This window comes from Lithobates pipiens, unplaced genomic scaffold, assembly GCF_037356315.1.
Source record: "Lithobates pipiens isolate NorthernLeopardFrog02 unplaced genomic scaffold, aLitPip1_a1.2 Scaffold_23, whole genome shotgun sequence".
NCBI lineage: Eukaryota > Metazoa > Chordata > Amphibia > Anura > Ranidae > Lithobates > Lithobates pipiens.
Genome location: NW_027507785.1, coordinates 23,144,495 through 23,164,666, shown reverse-complemented (window position 1 = coordinate 23,164,666; position 20,172 = coordinate 23,144,495). Strand labels below are relative to the sequence as shown.

General features: G+C 46.4%; 1 protein-coding gene across 1 annotated transcript; it reads right to left on the bottom strand.

Annotated features, from left to right (window-relative positions):
• Positions 1–1,082: 1,082 nt before the first annotated feature.
• ILK (integrin linked kinase) lies at positions 1,083–16,046 on the bottom strand. The gene is made up of 13 exons (XM_077451310.1): positions 15,917–16,046; positions 9,724–9,844; positions 9,462–9,627; positions 8,526–8,621; positions 6,880–6,976; positions 6,718–6,801; positions 6,251–6,336; positions 6,062–6,171; positions 4,790–4,917; positions 4,406–4,527; positions 4,056–4,155; positions 2,446–2,576; positions 1,083–2,358 (listed from the first exon to the last, which is right to left on the bottom strand). Exons 2-13 carry the CDS (start codon positions 9,810–9,812, stop codon positions 2,209–2,211), a joined length of 1,359 nt encoding a protein of 452 aa, XP_077307436.1. The 5' UTR covers positions 9,813–9,844; positions 15,917–16,046; the 3' UTR covers positions 1,083–2,208.
• Between the last annotated feature and the right edge of the window lie 4,126 nt (positions 16,047–20,172).

The window sequence follows — 20,172 nt, the reverse complement described above, 5'->3', positions numbered from 1 at the left end:
GCACAAGCTAAGCAGCATGTGCGCATACACCCTCATGCTCTGCATGGCATTGGGACCAAACAGCCTATTTAAGCTGGATTGTGACATGAACAGATAGGTGAGCGGTCTTCAGCTAGTTCCTGCTTTGTCTGTGCATGACTCAGCTTGTCTCTGTCCAGTCTTTGTATTGCCTCCTACCTCTTGTGACCTTGGCCCATACCCTGACTCCACTACTGCCTAACGTTCCTGTACTGCGCTGCCCAGCTGGGAACTGACCTCAGCTTGTAACCAGGTTCTGCCCAATGTTCAATGTTCCTATAAACTTGCCACCTGGCCGTTAACCTTCTGGCTTGTATCCTGGTCTCACTCCATTCCCCCCCACCCCCGAAACCTTTGCTCTAGGAGAGGGGAAAAAAAAAAAAAAAACCCACGCACCTAAAGCTGCATTTTGCATGCTCGTTTGGTGTTAATGCAGTCTACAGTCCAGAATGTTATTGTATTCTGCCTGTTAGAATGCACGAACCCGCCTAAATGTAGTAGCGTTAATGTGATATTGGCATTTTTTTATCCGATCCAAATGCTCCTCTTCTGAATGGCGGTAGCGAGTTTGTTTGTTTTCTGCCTCTAAACACTCCTGCCTGTAAATGCCTGTGTGCACAGAGGTGCCTTTAGAAGCAAAAAAAAAAAAAATAACCAAACTATCAAACGCCTGTAAAAGTGGTTTTGTTGATGTCTTGTGTGCACAAGGCCTATGGGTTTCTCCAGTAGGAGTTCTAGGTATTCTGCTTAATCCCAATCAGTGAGTCAAAGGACTGCAGCTAGACACTTATGCCTTGAATTTGAATTTGTTGACAGCCTCTGCATTCTTCTCAGTAAAGGCTTTAGCATGCGTTTGTTAACACTTGTGGTTCCTCTCAATGCTGTCATCACTGCTGCAGAAGTGACGAGGCTCGTCTTATGTTGTGGCTGGCAGGAAACAGATAAAAGGACCATCTGACAATGAGTCAGTCCCATTAAAAATGAGAAGGAGCAAGACCATCCCACTACAATGCTTTGCGATCATGTTCAAGCTCTGTATAATGAAGTACAGCCAGGCTAGGGAATCTAGAATAATATTTATTAAGCTTTCACAAGGTGCGCAAAGGTTAATTTATATATAAAAATACATTTCTCTCCTCCTGCTGTAATGACAGAAGGACCTCAGGGGTGGGGAGCAGATCCAAGCACCAGTTCTCCACTGCCCCTGACATATAATACATGTTATTATAGTGATACACTGTGATATAATATATACACATACATATTTATACATGGGCAGAGCACTTGCTATATAAAAGGTGTGGCAGCACAATATGAAGAGAGGGGGGGTAATACAACACAATACACTGCCACAGGCACATGACCAAGCACCAGGAATTCAAAAAGGCACATTCCTCAGCTCCTTGGGGGCGGAACCCAAAGAGCAGTGTGACACTTAGTAGACACGGTCAGGCAATGAGAAGGTCTATCATGCTCTTAGTAACATAAAATAAGACCCGTGTCCCTCTTCCCTGTCCAAAAACCGCAAACCTCTGAAATATAATGGACTGTTCCCACTTCAAGCATGTTTTGGCATAAAATATAACCTCACAGGGAATAAAACACTGAAATATCTGGACAATATCTTACTACACTGAAAAGGAGTCCTGGCCTTTTAAGCATCTACGGTGATAATTTATATATATATATTTTTCATTTCCAACTGTTTGAACCAAAATAACCCTCACCTTCCCCGGCAATCTGTTCTCACTAATGTGGCATTAGTATTCCTCACAGCCAAGATCATATTTTTTTTTTTTTTTACGAAATGTCATGGACAAACATCCCCCCCAGTGCAGCAACCAAGGTCCCTATGCCCTGCAAGTTGCCCCAGACCTGGAACCCCCTAATGAAATGTAACACTAGGATAAATGTGGATTATAGTAACACTGCACAGTACACAAAGCTCTATGAGCTGTGGACAAGAGCGTATTCAGTATATGGCTTCCTCCCGTGTGTCCACTCATTTCTCAAGTCAGTTTCCCAGAAGGCACTTGGTAACTGATGCAGCTGTCAGGGCTGGGCGCCTGTTGCTTGGTGCCAGCTTAGCAGTGAGACAGATTCTCTGAACAGTTGGACAGCGATAGTGATGGTGTAGCAAAGTCAAGGTGGGACAATGTGGAAAAAAATAAAAAATAAACGTTGGCGCGTTTATTTATCTTGCATCTTCTCTAGGATGGGAACGATCATGTCAAACTTTGGCCTCTTAGCAGGGTCCTCATTCATACAGATCTTCATTAGTTTACAGATATGTGGAGAGATGCCGGGGGGAATGGTGGGGCGCAGGCCTTCCAATGACACCTGAAGCACAATAGGTTTGTTAGAAAGGATGTGCAAATGCCCACCAAAACCCTGAGAGCTGCACTACACTGGAAGCCAATCACTTACCTTCATACCAATCTCCATGTTCGAGAGATCTGCAAAAGGCACCTCTCGGGTCACCAGCTCCCAGAGCAGGACCGCAAAGCTCCACATGTCAGCAGAACGACGGTTGATGTCCTCGGGACGTTTCTGCAGAGCTGGAAGAGGAGATCAGTCAATCATATGTGCTGCTATATCAGCAGCCCTTTAAACCCCCCCCATCTACAATCACCCTTTTCTCCACTGAAGCCAGAGGATTTCTCTCTTCTGTGCTCCCACAGCAAGCAGCTTGCTATGGGGGCACCCGAGCTGAGTTACAGCTCCCCGTGTCCATTCAGATACAGAGCCCCAACCCCGGCCCTGCCCCCTCTCGCCCCACAATTGGCCAACATCAAAGTAATGACGTAAAATGTACTGTGGGCAGTCGTCAAGTTTTAAAGAAGACTATTCCAAAACATTTTTTTTAAACATTTCCAGACAATAAAAACTCAATACTCATCAAATTTGTGGCAGAATCTGGGAGCCCGAAAAAGCGCAAAGCTGGGCATTAGGAAGAATAGCAATCAGGGCTGGATAGATAGAAAGAAGAGGAGGAATGGCAATGCAGATCAGCGTCCAATCTTTGGGACTGATTATCTCAGGAAAAAGAACAAAAAATTACAAGGATGAGGTTTGCATAGAATTTGCTTAGCATAAATAGGAATGGATTATAGGAGGGCCATGGAAAAGACCACATAAAAAAGTGTGTGTTCAATGTTATTATATAAAAATCTGTTCAACTAGTGTAATCAGTGAGGTCCATCAAAATTAGATAGGACGCATGATGTGGTCACCGACATTGGACACAAATAGGGCCTATGATGTAGTTCTAAACAGACAGGATATATGGCTTTATTGAGTTCAGGGCAGGCAAAGTTGTGCTGCAGGATGAAGTCAACAAGATTAAACAGACCCAGATGTGCTGTAGGGTGTGATCTCTGAGGTCAGACAGACCCAGATGTGCTGTAGTGTGTGGTCACTGAGGTTCAGGCTGGCAGACATAGATGGGAAATATGTGTCACCAAGGATGGACAGTAATAGCTGGAATTGTAGGGTGTGGTCTCGGTGCTGAAACTGGCAGGACATATTAAAACAGAGTGGGCACTTATATATGCGATTGATACTGGACAGGAATACTGACTTTGTTTCATCGGTGGGCAAAAGAAAAATGGGTTTGAAGAATTTTCTATACTGGCAGACAAGCAAAAAGTAGTTGAACAAAAGGAATGGCATAAATAAGGCTAAAACATGAGGAGAACAGCAGATGATGATGATAGAAGAAATTACTCTGGGTCATCATTGGAGAGGAAGAACACAGTAAATAAAAAAAGCAGAGCAAGATGGGGGTCCAAGGAGGCCGAGACGAGGGACACCAAAAAGGCAAAAGGAGGACAAGACAAGGAAGATGGAAGCAGAGGAGGACATAAGTAGGAAGACTGAGGTCAGTGAGATCAAGAAAGAGAACAAACAGAGGCTGGTGAGGATTGAGGAGAATGAGCTGCAGAGGTTACAAAATAGATGAAGGAAGATGCACAGTTAGGACAAATGTCTTCTACAGTTCAGGAGTGTGGAAGGGAATAATAGACTTTGTGCTTTACCTTCTGGTGCAATCCAGGCTGGGGAATACATACGGCCCGGACACTGGAAGGAAAGCTTTACATCTGCCATACTGACACGAGCCGTCATATCTTCATCTATCTGCAGAACAATGACATTACATTATGGTTTCACAACTGAAATCGACTCCTCTGTAGAATTCTACGTTCATCTATATAGTGATATCTGCATAGTAGAAGAATGGACGTATTGCAAAACTGGTCTACTGAGGGATGTGAACAGCAAAAGAAAAAGGATGGGATTGGTCATTATATAATGAGATTGGACAGAATCTGGACAATGGCCTTTGTCGCATTTTGCCACATTTTGCCACAGGCTCCACACTACTCACCATTACACTACGGCTGTTCAAGTAATGGCGAGGAATAAGAGGCTCTAATGTGTGAAGAAACGCCATGCCACGGGCAATGTCCAAGCCAAACTTGACCGCCTGGCACTGGTCAACCACCAAGTCTGTGTGGACAAAACAGAAATATAAGGAATAATGACTGAACACACAGAGATTCCCCTCATCCCTACAGGTATGCACACCCCCCATCCCTCCCAGTCAACATTATTCACCATCTGCCCCAGCCAATGACAATAGAGACTGGGCTAATATAATAGACCAACCAAAATAAGTATAAAAACTCCCCCCCCCCCCCACCCAGGTAATGACCCCAACAGCTATGAACAGGCAAGCATCCAAACCAAACCTACCCAAACCAATACTCACTGGTTCCCTCATGCAGAACATTGTACAGAGATCCGTAGGGCATCCAATGGGTGATGAGCACAGGATGAGGGGCAGGTGGAGACTGACATGCACCCACAACTGGAAGGACATTGGGGTGAGAAAATATCCTAAGGAGGACAAGACGGCATGGGGTGCACAGTGAGGAACTGAGACAAATGGAACCGCAAACTATGAATGTACATAAATTATGACCGTGCCCTCTATACTGGTAGGGTTGTGTGTGTACTATGACCGTGTCACCTATACTAGTAGGGTTATATGTACTATGACTGTGTCCTCTATACTGGTAGGGTTGTGTGTACTATGACCATGCCCCCTATACTGGTAGGATTGTGCTTACTATGACCGTGCCCCTTATACTGGTAGGGTTGTATGTACTATAATCATGCCCCCTATACTGGCAGGGTTATTTGTACTATGACAGTGTCCCCTAGACTGGTAGGGTTGTATGTACTATAATCATGCCCCCTATACTGGCAGGGTTATGTGTACCATGACCGTACCCACTATACTGGCAGAGGTGGGTGTACTATGACCATGCCCTCTATACTGGTAGGTGTGCATACCGTGATCATGCCCCCTATACTGGTAGAGGTGTGTGTACAATGACCATGCCCCCTATACAGCTAGGGTTATATGTACTATAACCATACCCCCCTATACTCGTAGAGGTGAATGTACTATGACCATGCCCCCTATACCGGTAGAGGTGTGTGTACTATGACCATGCCGCCTATACTGGTAGGGATATGCATACTATGACCATGCCCTCTATACTTGTAGAGGTGGGTGTACTATGGCGGTACCCATTATACTGGTAGAGGTGGGTGTATCATGATGGTATCTCCTACACTGGCAGAGATGTGCACTATGGTATTACCTCCTATATGGGTAGAGATGCGTGTACTATGATTTTGTCCTATTCTCTTGACAGATATTTCATAATGCTTCACACAAAAGGAAATAACACAAAATACAATACATACAGAATATACAGCTCCGTAGTGGAGCCAAGTTCCAAATACCACAACAATTGATGACAACCCTGACACACAACACATATCAGACTAATAACTGGAGATACGATCAGTGTAGAACACATCTGATAGATTCCGCACTGATGAGGAGTACAGGGAGATGAGCTTGGTGTAGGACACTCTGACACACACCAGTAACTATAAGTGCTATGGCACACAGAGGAGACAATAGATCATCACAGCCCCTGAAAGTCTTCGGATGGCAAGACCTCACCTCAGTTTGGGATACTCTTCATTAAAGTCACGGCTCTTCCTTGTAGTCCAGTCACGTATTTTAAGGACCTTGATGACAATGTCATTGCCCTGCCAGCGGCCCTTCCACAACTACAAGCAGAGGAATAACATTTTTATTAGGGGAAGCTCAGTCAGGCCACGGATCAGTACTGCCTTAAGCCACACTCACCTCTCCAGACTGGTTGTCGTTGAGTTTGTGGCTGAGGGTCAGCTGCTTGAAGTCAACGCCTGCTTGCTTGTTAAGAGTACCGTTACCTGCAAGAATAGAAAGAGTGGGGAGAAAAAAGGAGGAGAAGAGGTTGTCAGTCCGGTGCAAGACAAGTAGGAGGCTGAGTGTAGTGGGGAGGGTACAAGTGACAGGAAGGGTCTAAGGAACTATGTTCAAGGGAACACACAAAGTGCCTTAGTGGTGGGGGGGCTAAAAAGAGAGATTGTAGAGAAGCGAAGCTGGTTGCAAGGGATGTGGCGTGGGTGATAGAGAAGTTAAGCTGGTGGTAAGGGATGTAGTGTGGATGGTAGAGAAGTGAAGCTGAACTGGGTATATTGGAAGTACTGGATGGAGAAGGGTGGGTACAGATAGGTGGAGGTGTGAAGAGAGTTCTTGGGGTCTAAAGACAACAGTAATGTGGTTCTCACGTGGTCGGGTCCTGGTGGTTCCTTTCCAGAAACTGTCTTTATAAGGAATTCTATTCATAGTTTGGCCCATCTTCTCAGCCCGGTCTGCAGATAACATTAGAGGTAAGAATACAGCATATAACATCACACCATGCACACAGAGAGACTTTGAATGGTACGCACCCCGCAGAAGCTCTTTCAGGTGAGGTTTAGCCTTGTCCAGAGGGGTCTCTCCATACTTATTACAGATATGGATCAGTGCATTATTGTTCACCAGATCCTACAGGATAAAAAGGTTTCCATTAGCAGACAACAATCCTGTATGGACAAGAAGTTGTTCAGGGGTGTCAAGCTCGCTGCCCTCCAGCTGTTGCGGGACTATAAACCCCATCATGCCTCTGCCTGTGGGAGTTATGGTTTTAATTGTCAGCCTTGCAATGTCTCATGGGACTTGTAGCTCCGCAACAGCTGGAGGGCCGCCAGTTTGACATCTGTGTTTCCATCCCCTGAACACAGTGCTTACAAATCCTCCTGTGAGCTCTATTCCTATCAGAAGCATATGCTGCTATCTGATGTTCGTGCAGCACAGTGACTGTGCTTTACCGTTCCTACACGTCTATCAAAACACCACAAACCCTGGATGCCTCCACACACCATCCATCCTGGAACACCTGCTGCTCATGGAAGTAGAATGATGGAGGGGGGGTTCCAGTCTTCCTCATCTGTCTCCAATCTGCTGGATCAGTTACCAGTTTCTATTGGTTTTGGCAATATAAATGTACACTTGGAAAACACCTAATTCCACTAAAACCCAACAATGTCTCTATTTGAGAACAGCTTCATAGCAGAACTCACATATAACGATGCATAACCTACTCATAGTGCAGCATGGAAACAGAGCCGCAAAATTATGGAACATCTGACAGCGAGAATAGAAGGTGTGCATGTAAAACACATAATATATAACCCTCCATTCCCAGGAGTGCTCACCGAGTATATACAGTCTATACCAGTGATGACGAACCTTGGCACCCCAGATGTTTTGGAACTACATATCCCTTGATGCTCATGCACTCTGCAGCATTGTTGAGCGTCATGGGAAATGTAGTTCCAAAACATCTGTGGTGCCAAGGTTTCCCATCACTGGCCTATACCAACCCTTCCCAGCAGTGCTCACCAAGTATATACAGTCTAAATACCAACCATTCCCAGGAGTGCTCATCGAGTATATACAGTCTATATGCCAAAACTTTCCCCGGAGTGCTCACTGAATATATACAGTCTATATACCAACCATAACCAGGAGTGCTCACTGAGTATATACCAATCTGGAAAAGGGAATGGTATATAGACTGTGTATACTCAGCGAGCACTCCTGGGAAGGGTTGGTATAGACTGTATATACTCAGATAGCATACACAGGATACCTACCTAATTAAACTCTCCCTTCCAAAGGGTTCTTAGTAGGAATATACTGTGTATGTATACAACATATAATCCTCCCTCCTCCTGTAATACTCAGAGTATACACATAGAACACAATATATAACCCTCTCTTCCCAAAATAATAATACATATATGTAATCTATATGAGAGAAATTATATAACTCCCCCCAGGAGCGCTACGTATAGCCGGGGGGGAATCATTACGAGGATCAGTCAGCAAAAAAAAAAAAAAAATATATATATATATATATATATATATATATATATATATATATATATATATATATATATATATATATATATATATATATATATATATATATATATATATTTTCCCCAGGATCTCTCTGCAGACACAGCAGTCATACAACCGTCACACACACCTCAGCGACTTCGTCCTGACCCCAGAAACAGGCATAGTGCAGGGGAGAATTTCCATGTTCGTTAACTGCATTGACATCCGCCTTCTGCTGAATGAGCTGAAAAAAATAAATAATGAAGAATAGTCGTCGTCATCAATACACAAACGTGTGACTTCCAGCTCCCCAGCCGGTAGACGCAGAGCCATCGAATCTTCCATCACCACACACACACACATCGCTTACCGACAGCGATTGCTACTGATGCACTACAGCAGCACAAGGGGGATAGACACAGCCGCAAACCTACAACATGAAGTCGGTTTGAGTCCCTGGGGTGAAAAGGATGCCATAATAAGGCATGGCATGCCTGTAATCAGCCTGTGATCTCACGCGTTCGCACCTCCCCCTTTGCCTGGCCCTGCCTGATTGACATTGGCTCCCAGTAGGAAATTGTCACAAAAGCAGCCCCTTCAAGAGAGCTGAGCTACAGTGCAAGAACATGCTGATAGCAGGAGAGAGCGGAATGACAGAGAGAGGAGCTAATCACTCTGCTGCTTTTCTTCACTGAACAATCATAGGCTGGGAGAGGGACAAGACCCGTCCTGCAGCGGAGAAAAAGCAAGGCTGTGTTTTGCCTCAGGACTGTGTAAATCTCAGGACAGGATGGACATAAATAGATTGGGGAGATTTGCCTTCTCTTTTTTTCCCCAGTAGATATAGCAGGAAGCAAGAGGAAATCCCTCCAAATCGAGGAAGCCCTCCCTTGAACAGTTGTCTGCCGACAACCCAAATTTTTTTTATGTTCTTCTAATCACTACCTGACAACGGTGCAACACAGACGCTAGAAAAAAATAAAAAACAACAAACAGAGAGGGGTACTAACCCTTTCCCTACTCCATCCAAAACTTCAGATACATTTTATGCCTCCAGCCCCACAACAATCCATGACTGACCCACCTTCTGCACAATGTCCCGGTGGCCGTGGCTTGCAGCCAGGTGGAGGGGAGTGTCATCCCCGCGGTTCATGACATTGATCCGCGCTCCTCTCATGATCAGCATGTCCACAATGTTACTGCGGCCCTCTCGACAGGCCCAGTGCAGGGGGCTGAAGCCGTGGTCATCGCTGGAAGAGAAGGGAGCAGGGTGTCAGCAAGTAACCATGTAAAAAAAAAAAATATATATAAAAAATAGTCCTACAAACCGGTGAAGAGTCACTCACCCCTGATTCAAGTCATTCTCTGTATTATCCAACCACAAGCGTACCGCCACCGCGTTCCCTTCCCGGCACTGTGTGAAAATGTCATCCATGATGGCGAGTCCCTAACAGCTGTCCACAGATTCTGAGGGGACAAAAATAAGGACATAAGATACCGGGGGGAGAAAGGGCCGTATGGTGCTGTATACAGGCTGGGCTAGTAATCTCTGTACAGTGCTGCGGTATATGTCAGGGCTATATAACTGTATAATAATAATAATAGTGTGCGACTGTGGGGGGACATTAGAGTGTAAGCTCCTATGGTGCTGAGACTGATTAGACTGGTTCAGTATTCTCTGTACAGCACTGCGATATATGTCAGAGCTATATAAATGTATAACAATAAGCGACTGTGGGGGGACATTAGAGTGTAAGCTCCTTTGGTACAGAGACTGATTAGACTGGCTCAGTGTTCTCTGTACAGCACTGCGGTATAGGTCAGAGCTATATAAAAAAATATTATTATTATGTGTGACTGTTGGGGGGGGGGGGGGGGGGGAGAGATTAGAGTGCAAGCTCCTCTGGTGCAGAGAGTGGCTCAGTATTCTCTGTACAGCACTGTGGTATATGTCAGAGCTATATAAATGTATAATAATATTATTATTAGTGTGACTGTGGGGGGACATTAGAGTGTAAGCTTCTTTGATACAGAGACTGATGTGACTTGTTCAGTGATCTCTGTACAGCACTGCAGTATATGTCAGAGCTATAAAATTATTATTAAAGAGGAAGTAAACCCTGATGAGTTTACTTCCTCTTTGATTCCCTGCAAAGGTAAAGCATAATGGATTACTATGCATCGCATAGTAGTCCATTATGTGTCACTTACCTGACACAGAAGCCAGCGAAGTCACCGCTGTCCCCTGTAGTTCCGAGTGTCCATCTTCTTGGTGGGTCTCGCTGCTCCGGTGCTGTGATTCACCGGAACAGCGATGACGTCACTCCCGCGCATGCGCACGGGAGCCGACACTCGCGGCATATCGCCGCGATCTGCGACTTACCCAGTGCGCCGTAGACAGCGGTGGCTGTCTTCAGGTAAATATCTCCTAAACCGTGTAGGTTTAGGAGATATTTCTTGGACCTACTGGTATGCCTTAATCTAGGCTTACCTGTAGGTCAAAGTGGTTTGTAAGGGTTTACAGCCACTTTAATAGTGTGTGACTGTGGGGATATTAGAGTGCAAGCTCCTCTGGTTCAGAGACTGGCTCAGTTTTCTATATAAGACAAATGATAGGTAGACAGATCAGATAGGAAACAAGCACACATAAGTGACAGATGATGGGCAAAAAGAGCAGAGATGTGACATATGATAAGTAGCCAGACACAGCAAAAAAAATAAAATAAACAAACCACATGACAGACAGGTGGTAGGCAGGCAGATCAGACAAGTGACAGGTGGGTAGGTTACTAATAACAGTAGAGCTGTACGATTAATAATTAAAGGATCAAGATCGCAATTCAAACTCACGATCTTAAAACCGCTTTTCCTCGATTCAGTCCAGAGCCGTTCTTTGCTCACGGCAGACAAAAAAGTGCAGGCAGCCTCCTGCTAAGTTTATCACAATATCGCTTGGGCAGAGATAAAGAGAAATATTGTAACATTTTGTTCTTATAGGGCCAGCTCACACCACATGCAGTCCAGTGCATTTTTGTTCTGCATCAAAAAAGCATGGAAAGCAGGTTATATGGTTTCCAATGGGATAGTTCACACCAGTGAGGTCAGTTCTGGGGCTTTTAAAGCAGGAGTCCGCCGGGACTCCGCGTTTTTTTTTTTTTTTTTTTTTTTAAAGCCAGCAGCTACAAATACAGCAGCTGCTGACTTTTAAAATAGTGACACTTACCTGTCCAGCGCGCCCGCGATGTCAGCACCCGAAGCCGATCTCTAGCCGCCGCCATCTTGGGTATGGGAATCAGGAAATGGAGCCTTTCGGCTTCATTTCCCAGTTCCCTACTGCGCATGCGCGAGTCGCGCTGTGCAATAAGGATGGTCCCTGCTGCCTCTGGGATCTGTGTGTTTCCCAGCAGGCAGCGGGGCACTTGCGGAAAGGGGCGTAATCTACGCCCCTTTCCGCAGAGAGCTATCCCGGAAGTGGGTGCAGATACCTGTACTGTACAGGTATCTGCACCCCCCTCCCCCCTGAAAGGTGCCAATTGTGGCGCCGGAGGGGGGGAGGGTTCCGATGAGCAGAAGGTCCACTTTAGGGTGGACCTCCGCTTTAAGTTTCAGATTGGAACGCAGTAAACTGCATCCAAAATGTACCAGACCCTAGTACAGTGGGGGGAAAAAAAACAGGAAAGAAGAGCAAAAAAAAAGAAAAAAAAAAAAAAAAAAAAAAATCACCTGGAATGCACCTGGAAATGCATAAAAAAAATGCATGCAGAAACACATCCGGAACGGATCTGGAGTATTTTTTTTTGGTGTGAATGAGACCTTAGATCAAAAAGGGATGAACTTCAGTCTGTAAATAAGAGACGGTTTAACCACTTAAAGACTAAACCTTTTTCTGACATTTGTATACAATTTAAAATCAGTACTTTTTTTTTTGCTAGAAAATTACTTGGAACCCCATGTGACATTTTTTATGTCGCACTGTATTTGTCCAGCGGTCTTTCAAATGCAATTTTTGGGGTAATAATAAACTTTAATGAAAAAAATAAAAAACTAAACAGTACAGTTAGCCCAATATATTCGTATAACGTGAAAGATGATGTTACACCATGAGAATCGTGATCTTTATTCTAAAGGAAAAATCGTGCAGCTCTAAATAACGGGTAGATTAATGAGGAGTAGACAGATCAGATCGGCTATAACTTTTGCACAAACCAATCAATAAACGCTTATTGGGATTTTTTTTTTTTTTAACCACTTGAGATCCGCGCTATTGCCAAATGACGGCATTAGCGCGGACCTACATTTCCAGGACTACGTCTATTGACGTCGTCCTGGTTACGAGCGGCCTGCGCGCCCCCTGAGGGGCGCGCGCGGCGCGCTCTGTGATCGGCGAGTCCATGAGACTCGCCTGATCACCGATCCGTGTAAGGGATCGATCCCGACCCCTTATCACGTGATCAGCTGTCAGCCAATGACAGCTGATCATGTGACAGAACGGAGCCGGTAATCGGCTATTATTCCTCCTCGCGCTGACAGCGCGAGGAGAGAAAAAAAAAGCCGATCACCGGCGGCCGTGATCGGGACATCAGTCCCGATCACGGCCAGCAATACAGCTGACCACCTGCCCCCTGCCAGTGCCCACCTGCCCACCGCAGTGCCATCCTGAATGAAAGTAAGTGCCCCCCATCAGTGCCACCCAGCAGTGCCCCCAGCGCCACCCAGTGCCACCCACAATGCCACCCACAGTGCCATCCAGCAGTGCCACCAACAGTGCCACCCACAGTGCCCACAATCTGCCGCAAAGGTGCTGCACCCCAGTGCCGCCCATCAGTGCCCAGCAGTGCCGCCCATCAGTGCCCAGCAGTGCCGCCCATCAGTGCCACCTATCAGAGCCACCTATCAGTGCCACCTATCAGTGCCCATCAGTCCCATCTATCAGTGGTACCTATCAGTGCCCATCCGTGCCACTTATCCGTGCCACCCATCCATGCCATCTTATCTGTGCCCATCTTTGCCCATCAGTGCCGCCTTATCTGTGCCGATCGGTGCCGCCTTATCTGTGCCTATTAGTGCCGCCTTAACTATGCCTATCAGTGCCCACCAGTGCAGCCTATCAGTGCCCACCAATGCAGCCCATCAGTGCCCACCAATGCAGCCCATCAGTGCCCACCAATGCAGCCCATCAGTGCCCACCAATGCAGCCCATCAGTGCCCACCAATGCAGCCCATCAGTGCCCACCAATGCAGCCCATCAGTGCCCACCAATGCAGCCCATCAGTGCCCACCAATGCAGCCCATCAGTGCCCACCAATGCAGCCCATCAGTGCCCACCAATGCAGCCCATCAGTGCCCACCAATGCAGCCCATCAGTGCCCACCAATGCAGCCCATCAGTGCCCACCAATGCAGCCCATCAGTGCCCACCAATGCAGCCCATCAGTGCCCACCAATGCAGCCCATCAGTGCCCACCAATGCAGCCCATCAGTGCCCACCAATGCAGCCCATCAGTGCCCACCAATGCAGCCCATCAGTGCCCACCAATGCAGCCCATCAGTGCCCACCAATGCAGCCCATCAGTGCCCACCAATGCAGCCCATCAGTGCCCACCAATGCAGCCCATCAGTGCCCATCAATGCAGCCCATCAGTGCCCACCAATGCAGCCCATCAGTGCCCACCAATGCAGCCCATCAGTGCCCACCAATGCAGCCCATCAGTGCCCACCAATGCAGCCCATCAGTGCCCACCAATGCAGCCCATCAGTGCCCACCAATGCAGCCCATCAGTGCCCACCAATGCAGCCCATCAGTGCCCACCAATGCAGCCCATCAGTGCCCACCAATGCAGCCCATCAGTGCCCACCAATGCAGCCCATCAGTGCCCACCAATGCAGCCCATCAGTGCCCACCAATGCAGCCCATCAGTGCCCACCAATGCAGCCCATCAGTGCCCACCAATGCAGCCATCAGTGCCGCCTAATCAGCGCACTTCAATGAAGGAGAAAAATGACCCGTTTGCAAAATTGTATAACAAACTATTAAAACATGATTTTTTATTTTTATTTTTTTGCATCTTTTTTTGTTTGTTTAGCAAAAAATAAAACTCCGAGCTGTAACTAAATACCACCAAAAGAAAGCTCTATTTGTGGGAAAAAAATGATAAAAATTTCATTTGGGTACAGTGTTGTATGCCCGCGCAATTGTCATTCAAAGTGCATCAGCGCTGAAAGCTGAAAATTGGTCTGGGACTGAGGGGGGTTTAAGTGCCCAGTAAGCAAGTGGTTAATTACCAAAAATATGTAGAAGAATACGTATCGGCCTAAACTGAGGGGGAAAAAAAATGTGTTATATATTTGGGAGAAATTTTATTTTAACAAAAAATAATGTGTTTTTTTGAAAATTGTCGCTAGTTTTTTGTTTATAGCGCAAAAAATAAAAACCGCAGAGGTGATCAAATACAACCAAAAGAAAGCTCTATTTGTGGGGAAAAAAGGACGACAATTTTGTTTGGGAACCATGTCGCACGACAGCGCAATTGTCAGTTAAAGCGACGCAGTGCCGAATTGCAAAAAAGTGCTCTGGTCAGGAAGGGGGTAAAGTGGTTAATGAGGAGTAGGCAGATGATTAATGATGAGTAGACAGATCAGGCAGATGATAGAGAGTTCAGGCACGTAGCCGAATAGACAGACTGGGCAGAATAAAGGATGAGAGGTGAGAGGGTAAGTAGAGAAATAAGACAGGGTACAGATGATAGACGGGCACAGGAGGGAGATAGGCGACAGATGACAGACGAGCAAAAAGGGGGGGCAGGCGATAGATGACAGACAGGCAAATGGGGGTGGACAAGCGGCCGGGGGGGGCAGGCAACAGATGACAGGCTGGCACAGGGGGCAGGCAACAGACGGGCACAGGGGTGCAGGTGACAAATGACAAGGAGGCACGGGGGCTGCAGGTGACAAATGACAGGCAGGCATGGGGGGCAGGTGACAGGTAGGCTCGGGGGCGTAGGCAGCAGATGACAGGCGGGCACAGGAGGGGCGACAGATGACGGACACAGGAGGGGCGACAGATGACGGGCGGGTACCAGCGACAGTTGACGGGCGGGCACCGGCGACAGTTGACGGACGGGCACCGGCGACAGTTGACAAATAACAGGCGGGCACAGGCAACAGGCAGGCACAGATGGCGGGCACAGGAGGGGCGACAGATGACAGGCGGGCACAGGAGATGATCGCCCCCTAAACAGAGATGACCACGGTCAGTCACACACGGTAGGTCAGTGTGGTGTCAGTTAGCAGTATGGGGGGAGTGTTTGCAGGTGACACATTATACCTCCCCTCCCCCATACATAGCACATTGGGGGTATTCCCTATAATTGACATTCCCCTCCCCCATAGACTATATATACACAGGAGACCCCTCCATCTATAGTACATGGGGGGCTCTGTGCCTGTCATATACAGTGTATCCTCCCCTCCCCCAGTGTATATAAATACACAGATATTCTCCACCCATAATACATAGCACACATTCTCCTCTCCGCATTACCACTCTCCGGTCTGCCGCCTCTCCGCCTCCACCCTCCGTGCACGCTCCCGTCTACACCACTACGTGCACGCTCCCACACACCCACGTCACATTCCCCGGCTGGGTGTCGCTGCAGGGCGGGACCAGCCTAAAGACATCCAATGACAGAGGGCAAGGGGCGGGGATTAGGGGACTGAGACCAATGGAAAAAGATGAAGCTGATGAATGAAGGGGAGGGTCCTGTGGGAGAGAGCGGCCAATAAGCAACTGGAAGTCCTGGCTGGGGCTGTCCTGTACGGCAGCTGAGCTCATTGACCATATATAGGGAGGTGGAGAGAGACACAGCGAGGGTACGTAACCCCTGTGAGGGGCCGTACCATCTCACACAGCCTGGAGGGGGAGCTGGGAAGAACCAAGTTGGGTGAAAGGGGCTGGTGTCATGGTAACTGAGGAGGCGGGTAGGTGGCTGGTTACCATGGTGATAGCACTTCTTTAGGGCAGTTGACGGTACATCTGCCCCCTTTTCCTGTGATTGGATGGAATTACAGCTACATCTCCTACATAGAGGAAAACAGGAGCTTGTGGCTGCCATTGTAGATGTGACCCTGTGCTCATCCTCTGACTGCTGATCACCATGGCAGACAGAGTGTTATAGGGCCAATCCCATATATCCTGTCCCCCTGCTCACCCAATTCTCTCAGCACAGAACCTGAGGCCAAGTAACAGACATTCCCTACAATAAGAATTTCACTGGCAGCGAAATAGCTTTGAGGACCATCACACATGAGATTTCAGGATAGTGGATGTTGTAATATAAACAAATGGATGGTATTGGGGCAGATCACAGAGAAAGGGGACTGGCTATGGAGGGAAAGGAGTGGTGGGGGAGGTGAGTGACAAGGAACAGGGACTGTAGTTGACAATGGGGACTGGCCAGGGGAGATTTAGGCTGATGACAAGTAATGGCAAATGGACTTGGGGGGAGGGGGGGTTGAATGATAGAGCATAGGGACCTTCTGTGGGGAGATTCAGTTTGATAATAAAGAACTGGGATGTTCCATGGGGGTGTCAGCTACATAATGAAAAACTGGGACGTTCCATGGGGGTTTCAGCTACATAATCAAAAACGGGGCTCTTTCATGGAGGATTCAGGTATATAATCAAGAACTGGGACCTTCCATGGGACATTCAGGTACATAATCAAGAACTGGGAACTTCCATTGGGGATTAAGGTACATAATCAGAAATGGGACCTTCCATGGAAAATTCAGGTAGATAATCAAAAACTGGCACCTTCCATGAAGGATTCAGGCAGATAATCAAGAACTGGGAACTCCCGTAGGGGATTCAGGTAGATAATCAAGAACTGGGACTTTCTATGGGGGATGCGGGCAGATAATCAAGAACTGGGAACTTCCATGGAGGATTCAGGTATATAATCAAGGACTGGGAACTTCCCTGGAGGATTCAGGTACATAATTCAGAATCGGGACCTTCCATGGGGGATTCAGGTTGATAATAAAGAACTGGGACATTCCACGGGAGATTCAGGTACATGATCAAGAACTGGAACCTTCCATAGTGCATTCAGGTACATAATAAAGAACTGGGACCTTCTGTGGGGGATTCAGTATGATAATAAATAACTGGGACGTTCCATGGGGGATTCAGGTACATAATGAAACATTGGGACCTTCCATGGGGGATTCAGGTAGATAATCAAGAACTGGGAACTTCCATTTGGGGATTAAGGTACATAATCAAGAACTGGGATCTTCCATGGGGGTTTCAGGTACATAATCAAGAACTGGGACCTTCCATTGGGGATTAAGGTACATAATCAAGAAATGGGACCTTCCATGGAAAATTCAGGTAGATAATCAAAAACTGGGACCTTCCATGCAGGATTCAGGCAGATAATCAAGAACTGGGAACTGCCATGGGGGATTCAGATAGATAATCAAGAACTGGGACTTTCCGTGGGGGTTGCGGGCAGATAATCAAGAACTGGGAACTTCCATGAGGGATTCAGGTAGATAATCGAGAACTGGGAACTTCCATGGAGGATTCAGGTACATAATTCAGAATTGGGACCTTCCATGGGGGATTCAGCTTGATAATAAAGAACTGGGACATTCCATAATCAAGAACTGGGAACTTCCATTGGGGATTCAGGTAGAAAATCAAGAGCTGGGAACTTCCATGGGGCATTCAGATAGATAATCAGAATCTAGAACCTTCCATGGAGGATTCAGGTAGATAATCAAGAACTGGGACCTTCCATAGGGGATTCAGGTACATAATCAAGAACTAGGACCTTCTGTGAGGGATTAAGGTAGATAATCAAGAACTGGGAACTTCCATGGGGCATTCAGGTACATAATAAAGAACTGGGACCTTCCATGGGGGATTCAGGTACATAATCAGGAACTGGAATCTTACATAAAGGTAGATAATCAAGAACTGGGATCTTCCATGGGGGATTCAGGTACATAATCAAGAACTGGGACCTTCCGTGAGGGATGCAGATAGATAATCAAGAACTGGTAACTTCCATGGGGGATTCAGGTACATAATCAAGAACTGGGAACTTCCATGGGGGATTAAGGTACATATTCAAGAACTGGTACCTTCCATGTAGGATTCAGGTACATAATCAAGAACTGGGATCTTACATAAAGGATTCAGGTACATAATCAAGAACTGGGACCTTCGATGGGGTATTCACGTTGATAATAAAGAACTGAGACGTTCCATGGGAGATTCAGGTACATAATCAAGAACTGGGAACTTCCATTGGGGATTGTCAGGGTTGGCTTAGCCCTTCCTCTTCTGGGCTGGCCGCTCAGCTGTCGACTAATTGCCAGCTCTCTTCTCTTTCCACAGTTACCAGCTGTTCCCGATGATGCTCGTCTGACCTGCCTATTTAAAGCCTTCCTGTTCAATTTTTCATTTGCCTTCGCGTGGTCACATCACAGGGAACCATCTCCTGCTGTTTGTTTCAAGACTGGCTTACTGACATCACACCTGGCTTCTTATCCTGCTTGCGGTTGCTCTCCTTGGATCCCTGACTTCTGGCCTGGCTGATTACCCGATCTGGTTAATGAACTTTGGACTGGCTGACTACCTGATCTGGCTACAGGACTCTGGCTATGCTTGACTATGCTTTTTTTCTATTTACCTTTTTATTTTTATAATAAACAAGTGTGATTTGATTGTAGTTCTGTCTCAGTCTGTTTCATGGTTTCTGACAGGGATTAAGGTACATAATCAAGAACTGGGACTTTCCGTGGAGAATTCGGGTAGATAATCAAGAACTGGCAACTCCCGTGGGGGATTCAGGTAGATGATGAAGAACTAGGACCTTCCATGGGGGATTAAGGTAGATAATCAAGAACTGGGAACTTCTATGGGAGATTCCTGGTACATAATCAAGAACTGGAACCTTCAATGGGGGATTCAGGTACATAATCAAGAACTGGGAACTTCCATGGGGGATCAAAGTAGATAATCAAAAATTGGGAACTTCCATGGGGGATTCAGGTATATAATCAAGAATGTGGACCTTCCATGGAAGATTCAGGTGCATAATCAATAACTGGGACCTTCCATGGGGGATTCAGGTTGATAATAAAGAACTGGGATGTTCCATGGGAAATTCAGGTACATAATTAAGACCTGGCAACTTCCATGGGGGGATTAAGGTACATAATCAAGAACTGAGACCTTCCATGGGGTTTCCAAATAGATAATCAACAACTGAGAACTTCCATTGAGGAGGGGATGCTGAGATGGATCCTAAACTTATATTCAAAACCAAGTGCTAGGGTGAAAGTGAATGACAGATTATCAGAGCCATTCTCCATTTTAAATGGAACACGCCAGGGATGTCCCCTCTCACCCCTGATATTCATTTTGACAATAGAACCTTTTTTAAGGAAAATACGTGCCAATGTGGATATCAGGGGGGTAAAAATAAAAAATGAAGATCAGAAGTTGGCAGCTTATGCAGATGATTTGATCTTTTTTGTAACGTCCCCAATTACATCTCTCCCATCTTTACTAACGGAGCTACGAGAATATGGGAAAATATCCAACTTTAGAATAAACTATGGAAAATCGGAGGCAATGGGAGTAGAGATGGATTCACCTCAGTTGCAAGCAGTGTCCACGCAATTTGATTTTAGATGGACGAATTCATATATAAGTTACTTAGGAACAAAAATGTCAAAAAATCGAAATGAACTGTTCGAACTTAACTATATCCCACTGGTAAG